At 44.8% G+C, this 7,601-nt stretch overlaps 1 protein-coding gene across 2 annotated transcripts; it reads right to left on the minus strand.

Moving 5' to 3' along the window:
• Positions 1–20: 20 nt before the first annotated feature.
• Positions 21–7,334, minus strand: dnaaf1 (dynein axonemal assembly factor 1). Of its 2 annotated transcripts, XM_066713569.1 has the most exons (11): positions 7,265–7,334; positions 6,787–7,023; positions 6,605–6,696; positions 6,196–6,417; positions 5,776–5,942; positions 5,349–5,470; positions 4,721–4,887; positions 4,301–4,570; positions 4,039–4,148; positions 750–818; positions 21–485 (listed from the first exon to the last, which is right to left on the minus strand). In XM_066713569.1, the coding sequence occupies exons 2-11, from the start codon at positions 7,002–7,004 to the stop codon at positions 165–167; spliced, it is 1,758 nt and encodes a 585-aa protein (XP_066569666.1). In that variant the 5' UTR covers positions 7,005–7,023; positions 7,265–7,334; the 3' UTR covers positions 21–164. The 2 variants fall into 2 exon arrangements, with proteins under 2 accessions (XP_066569666.1, XP_066569665.1); XM_066713568.1 differs by having other exon boundaries at positions 6,787–7,275.
• Between the last annotated feature and the right edge of the window lie 267 nt (positions 7,335–7,601).

Consider the following 7,601-nt stretch of genomic DNA (forward strand, 5'->3'; position numbering starts at 1 on the left):
AAATAACTATTACACATGAATATCAATAATAGCTTTATTAGTAAACCTCTACTGTTCTCCCATTAAAACAGAGTTGTAATGAGTCCTTGGTAGAGTAAATATACCAAAGACTGGCATCAGGTTTCTACCAAAGAGCCCATGTTGGCAGTTTATTTGCCTTGAACCTAATCTAATTCTTCTATAAGACATCTGGTTTTCTTACCAGAACCATAAACCTCCTGTGCTTTCTCTGGCCAGTCCAAAGTCTCTTGTTCCTGTGGCGTATCTTCTTCCACACTTTGCCCAACGATATGGCTGCTTGGCTCCAGGCTCTCTGTTTTGAGTGCCATATGGTTTTCTGAGACTTGGATGAAAAACTGTGACGCTGGTTCCAGCTCCAATGGTGCTGCAGGAGTCTCCTCTATCGGTGCCTGCACGGTCTCCCACTCCGAGTCGCTGTCATCGCTGGCTGCGGAGAGCACTTCAATTTTCGGGCGGTAAACAGGCTAGGAAAGGGAACAGAATTAGATTTTTGTGCAGCAACATGCATGTATGCAGGAAAAATAAGAAAAAGCAAAACAGCAATGTTAAGATTTGTGTACTACTTCACTATAGTCTGAGAAAGGAGAAACTCTTGTCATAAATATGAACTGCCAATAGGTGGCACCAAGATCACGATTCAGTTTCTGTTTTTTAATATTCCAGGTCCATTATTTGACAAGGATTTTGCCCTCCAAGGTCTAAAGGTAAAAACAATGAAAAAAAAGTACCTGGAAATTCAGTATGTCTTCGGTTTCATGTAGATCATTTGTCTCGACCTCTTCCAAATCCGGAAGGTCCTTGAGGGAAACAGGAAGAAAAAAATGTAAGATGTGAAATATTATTCATCTCTCTGTTGTCATTAACCCTTTGCAGTCCAATTATTTATAGGTCCAATTTAATTTTGTGAAGAAAATAACATAACTCTTACAAAGGTAACCAGCAAAAGAAAAAAAAAAGAAAATGTTTTACATAAATATTTTCAACTATTTACATGTGGCGAGGTTTGAAAAAAAGAAAGAGATATGTACAATGTATCACTTCATCTCCTTCTCCCTTTCTCTCCCCTCCCTCCCCACCCCACCCACTCCCTCGGTCACCTTCCGCCGTAATCTTTGCTCCGTCTCCCCCTCCACCCTTGCTTCCACTGCACTCACTCTTACCTTCCATTGAGTGTTTTTCCCATCTATCTGTCAACTGCGTTACCTCCTCTTTGTTCTCCTCCCTCACCTCCTCCCTTGATTCTCTCTGTCCTCTCACATCTCGTTCTGCCCGTCCCTCCCCTCCTCAGCCTTGGATCTCTTCCGTTCTCCGCTCAACCCGATCCAGTCGCGTGCCGCAGAACAGAAGTGGAAAAGGACCACTCCCAGCTGCCCTCGAACTCTACCGCTCTCTACTGTCTACATTCTCCTCCTCACTCACCTCAGCCAAGACATTTTTCTTCCAGTCACTCTTTGAATCCACTGTCAACAACCCCCGCAAACTCTACTCCACCTTCTCCTCCCTCTTCGCCGCCCCTCCCCCTCCCTCATCTCTCACTGCTGATGATCTTGCCTCCTTCTTCTCCAAGATTGCAGACACCCGCAAGCTCTTCAACAGTCCCCCCTCCTCTCCCATCACACCCAAACCTCCCACCGACCAAGCTTCCTTTTCTTTATTCTCACCTCTCTCGGACTCTGATGTTTCCGCTCTCCTCCTACGTCACAAACCTACTACATGTGCCCTGGACCCTCTCCCTTCTCGCCTTCTCCAAGTGACCGCTCCTGATCTACTCCCCTTCATCTCCTCCCTCCTCAACTCCTCATTCCTCTCTGGCTGTTTCCCCTCTGCATTTAAACAAGCTGCTGTCATCCCACTCCTCAGGAAACCTACCCTTGACCCCACCTCTCCTCAGAACTACTGCCCCGTCTCCCTACTCCCCTTCCTCTCAAAGACACTCCAGCTTCTGCACAGCTCACTCCACTGAGACGGCTCTCCTGGCTGTCACTGACTCACTCAGCTGTGCTCGGGCGGGCTCCCTCTCCTCAGTCCTCATCCTCCTTGATCTCTCCGCAGCATTTGACACTGTTGATCACTCCATCCTCCTCTCCTGCCTCGCTGACCTTGGAATCTCTGGGACTGCTCTCACCTGGTTCTCCTCCTACCTCAACGACCGGACCTACCAAGTGACATGGTGAGGTTCCTCATCTACCCCCCCAACCTCTCCTCACAGGCATACCTAAAGGCTTCATCCTGGGCCCGCTCCTATTCTCTCTCTACACTCGCTCCCTGGGCCCCCTCATCTGCTTGTCTGCTATCTCCACCTGGATGCACCACCTGAAGCTCAACCTCTCCAAAATCGGATCTCCTCTTTTTCCCCCACTCTTCCTTACCTTCTGCTGATCTCTCCATCTCAATCCCCTTGAAATCCACCACACTCTCTCCTTCTTCTTCCACTAAAAACCTAGGAGTCACCCTTGATCCTGCTCTTTCCTACACCCAGCACATCACCACGCTGACACGCACCTGCAGATTCTTCCTGAGCAACATACGCCGAATCCGTCCCTTCCTCACCAACAACTCGACTCAGCTGCTCGTCCAGTCACTGGTCCTCTCCCGCCTGGACTACTGCAACTCCCTCCTGGCCAGCCTGCCTGCAACTACTACCCACCGCTCCAGCTCATCCAGAACTCTGCGGCTCATCTGGTATTCTCTCTGCACCGATTCACACACGCTACTCCACTGCTCCGCTCCCTCCACTGGCTCCAGATACTGGCACGCATTCAAGACATTGACCCTCACCTACCGCTGTCTCGACCACACTGCACCAAATTACATTCAGTCCCTCATCTCCCCATACATTCCCTCCAGACTACTGCAGTCTTCAGTGGGAATGACTTTCCCACTGAAGTCAAAACAGCTGAGTCCTTGACCTCCTTCCGGCGCTTACTCAAGACACATCTTTTCAGACAATTCTTCTAATTTTAGTCCTTTACTCTCCTATAGGATAGCACTTTAACATGCTTCTTGCATTACTTGTACTCGTATTATTTTGATTTCCCCAATTCTCCCTTTCCCGTAGCCCTTGACTGTGACCTAACATCTTGTCCGCACTTTTACAATCCAGGATTTAAGACCTCATTTATTGAATTCACTTGTGTAAATTGGAATTTGTAAAATGTATTAAGCTTTGATTAGCTTTTTATTATGTAAATCTGAATTTGTAATGTTTGATGCCTTGTACTGAACTGTATTTTTGCACTTTGTATTGCGTTTATGTTTCGTAAGTTGCCCTGGATAAGGGCGTCTGCCAATAAACAAATACATAAATAAATAATAATAATAATAATAATAATAATAATAATAATGGACAAAAATATGCAATAACAAACAATAACCTAAAAACTATATATAATATGCAATTTTGAATTTTGTTGCAATGCTCAATGGTCTATCTGTGTTTTTGCCATGTATGATACTTCTTGAAGCATTCATCTGGGTGTAAACCAGGCTTTCTGCTGCAGGTCTCATTTCTGCTTCCATCTAAATAACTATTTACTTCACTGTCTGCTTATTCTAACATATGTAACAGTTGTGCAGATGTGCGTGCTGTATTCTGACTCTGTGATGCTGATGCGGTGATGTTTAGCCTGCAGTGACAGCCTGCATCTCTCTCTATCACTTCCTGACTACAGACTCTTGCAGGGGGGGTTAGCCCATACGTTTTGAGTGTTTTCCAATTGATGGTGAGCTGTTTCAAAGGCTGCTGGAGGCTGTGCTTGGCTTTTCTGGAAGAGAATCGACTCTTTCTATGCAAAAGACTTGTTTAAAGAGACACCTTAAAATGTCAACTGTATGAATAAATATAACCAAGGCCAAAAATACCCCAGCATATACATTCATCACAGTTGTGCTAATGGGACTTAGAACTCATTATCATTAGTGCATCCTCAATCAACTTAGTTTCCATTTGGAGTATTTCTGTGTCCAGTTCTTGCCTGGTGTATTTTTCACCAATCTGGATGTTAATCAGAAACTTACGTCGATGCAGATCATTTGCTGAGCATCCAGCGTAATAGTCTCTAAGGAGTGTGTGTGTTCCAGCTCTGTGATCAGGGCCCCTTCAGTATTCATTTGGTTGGCAGATTGTTCTAAAATGTTGAGATGAAACAATGAGAAGAATTACAAAGCAATCAGTTATACATGATGTAATAATAGTAATAAATAAGAATACCAGTCATACATGTTTTTTGTCTTGGCTAATTTGATTACAGAGCAGATACAAGAAGTCATTCATTTGTACCTGTAGTCGAATGCGCAGGGGACATCTCTTTCATTCCTTTGACGCTGAGAATTGAATCGGGCTCCTTTGGCTGTGGAAGCTCTGTGGCAATCTCTGTGCTTCCCTGATCACCTTGGCAATTTCTTTCTGCGGTCTCTTCCACAAATTCTTTGTGGGCTTGCATGCTCTCACTCACAAACCTCTCGATCTGCCTGTGCCCAGCAGAATCCTTCGGTTCATCTACACTATCCTTTGGGCTCTCATCAACTGGCATCTGTGAGACACCTCCCCCTGGGATGAGATGTAAGGTCCTGTTAGCTTATTTCTCTGTTGTGATTACTTATATTTGTATAGCATTCAAATTCTGTGTATGTATTTGTACCTGATCAGGATTATAACTAGGGAATCCTACAGAATTTCCAATCACGCACACTACTGTACCTCTCTCCCCCATTTCCGTGAGTCTCTTATTCTCCCTGACTCTCTCACTGATGGCGGTCAGAGCATCGATGCTGTCCTGGATCTTTCTCCTCTCTCTCGTCTCCCACCTCTGTCTCTCCTCCTTCTCTGCCTTCAGGCCTCCTGCAGCCCAGGCTTCGGCACAGGCTCTGGTTCAACCACACGAGAAAAGTGTTTTCAACTGACGTGTTTGAATTGGATTGATCTTCAGAATTCTCGTCCTTTAATCTTTTTCATTTGTGCAAAGAAAGTTCTATGTGTTAAGTGATCCCAGATCTTCAAGCAGATGGCTCTTAAAAGACGCCAAATGAATCATTGCATCAGTAACATGGCTTTGTAGCATAATTAGTTCCCCTCTATGTCAAAAACTTGACTCTGAATCATCTTATATTCTGATTCAATGTTAGTGCTGTTTCCTGTAGCTCTTTGCAAACAAAAGTGACAGTTTCACATTTAATTTAATCTCACTACACACTTCCTTAAGATAGGCTGGAAGGTTTATTCTCAAATGTAACTAAAAGAAGATGGATTTTATAGAAAGTGGTCCAATCAAGACATTTTGTATATTACTGTGGGCCCATTTACTTCTGTTATAAGAAGCGTAAGTTACCTCTCTTTTGGAAACACTGGTCTCTCATCCAGGTATGTTAACTGTCTCAGGCGAATAATTAATGTCTTCCTGTAGTTGGGGATCTTCTTAATAACTTCGTTACCCATAAGATACAACACACGCTTAAAAGGGATGAAAAAAAAGAAAAAAAAAGTGAAACAAAGGAGCCCATATTTTACAAACAGAATTGTGGTTACAGTAGGAGTACCTCCAGTATTGTTTTAACTGAGAGACTTGCTATTTGTGTATAATCAGGGAACCACTTTAGAAAACAGTTTACTGCAGTGAGATGTATACTAGTCACTGGAGAGAGAAACTGCTGAATTTGAATGCACAATTTGGCGGTAGTCACATTCTTACTGGTTACTGTGCTATCTTTACATGATTTCCAAGTGGGCACAAACAGTTAAGTGCAACTCCAACTCACCAGATCAGGCATGGCCTCCAAAACGCTGACAATGTCCGGATCGTTCAATTTGTTGTGAGACATATCGAGCACACTGATGCTGGGACAGGTCATTAGCTGCTCAATGTCTTGCACTGTCTGTAACTGATTATGGGCAATCTGGAGAGTACTTAGTTTGGGAAGGCAAGCTATGAAAAAAAGACATAAGTGTCATTAGGCAGGAGGTTTGATATTCATAGATACATGAACTGCAAAATGGTGTCTTTGTTGAAAACAGGCCATTTTCTAGATAGACTTTATTTAAAGACAATGTGCAGATGAATACAGCTCCTGAAATATTCCCTTTGAGCATTTTCCAGTATTGTATGATTTGATCTCAGAGAGAAACTGTCTCGGGGCTGGGGGAGGTGGGGTTAAAATGCTTAACAAAAGAACACCTACAGATATTTTCAATCGTCTTAATGTAGTTGTTGGAGACGTTGAGTAAGCTCAGTTTGTGCAGGGGCTCCAGGTTCTCCAGTTTTTGAATGAGGTTCTGCTGCAAGAAGAGGCAACGCATCTCCGTCTGGGCACCCAGGTTCTCGATTCTCTGCAGCCCGTTGCATTCGAGCCACAGGCACTTCAGACCTGTGTACTCCTCCAGGTTTTCAATCGAGACAAACCCTAGAGGAGCCCAACGCAGAAAAGCAAACACCCTCCATAATTTGCCAGAGGTGCAATTCATGTGCAGATTAAGATCATGCATTTCAGTAAATAATAATAGATGAAACCTTTCAAAGGTTAAAGTGTGTCTTTGTGTTCCTGAGGACAAATGCCATGTTTACGAAGAAAGAGTGGCCTCCAGCCCTACCCTTAAAGTGCAGGTACAGAGTGTCATTCAGGTAGGGAGTCTGGTACAGCTTATGTTTCTTGCAGTGCTTCCTCAGAAATGTCTTTGTCATTCTGTAATACAACAACAACAATTATAACACTGTGCTTAGGCATGTGTTGCTTTATTTCGTGTTTTTTTGTGTGCAATACGCAGGAAATCACCTGGGCCCGCCGTCCTTCTCTTTCTTCCACTCCTGTGTCTGGACGTTACTATTCGCCTTATCTGCCGTGCTGTCACCTTCTGCACTCTTGACCAGCTCTGAGTTTGGACCCGTTTTGCCGGCAGTGATGGCGTCTCCCTGTGACTCCGACACCCCGTTGCGGAGGGAGGGATCCGCGTCCACCTCCTCCACGGCACTATAGCTCGGCGGCGGCTGCATCGCTTCGGCTGCTACGACACTCAAACACAAACACATAGACACACATTCACCATCCCGTCTGTTTACTGAAAACACCCGGACCAAGCTGCCCTCGGTGTCTGCCACTCTTTCTGAAGGAGGAGAGTTCGCCAGAAGTTCTTGATGCAGTAGACAGAGTTACATATCGATTAGCCTAGATCTGAATTCGAAGTCTGTTATTTGCTATAGATAAAATAGCCATATTGAGTCGTTACTCAGTGGTGTGGCAGGAAGTCTCTCACCTTGTCGGTTGTGCTGATAATGTTTATTTCTCTGCAGCGAACAGCCACGACGCTTTCCCCGGGTAACCATAGGAACGCGTTTCCCCGCCCTCTCGCGTGATTGGACGACATCCTTGTCACGCCCATTGGCAGCGTCTGCCCGTCCGTCAACTTGCTCTATTGCTGATTGGCCCACCATTCCTGAAAACCATCCACTCAGGACGGGACAATCAAACGATCTTCTTTCCTATTGGGTAGTCCGGACGTCCATCATACTAGAAAGGCCGGCTTGGTTATAATATGTACTGCGATTGGTTGACCTGGACGTCGATCTGTGGATCTTCGTAATGGTTGGTTA

The sequence above is a fragment of the Amia ocellicauda genome, chromosome 9, assembly GCF_036373705.1.
Source record: "Amia ocellicauda isolate fAmiCal2 chromosome 9, fAmiCal2.hap1, whole genome shotgun sequence".
Taxonomy (NCBI): Eukaryota; Metazoa; Chordata; class Actinopteri; order Amiiformes; family Amiidae; genus Amia; species Amia ocellicauda.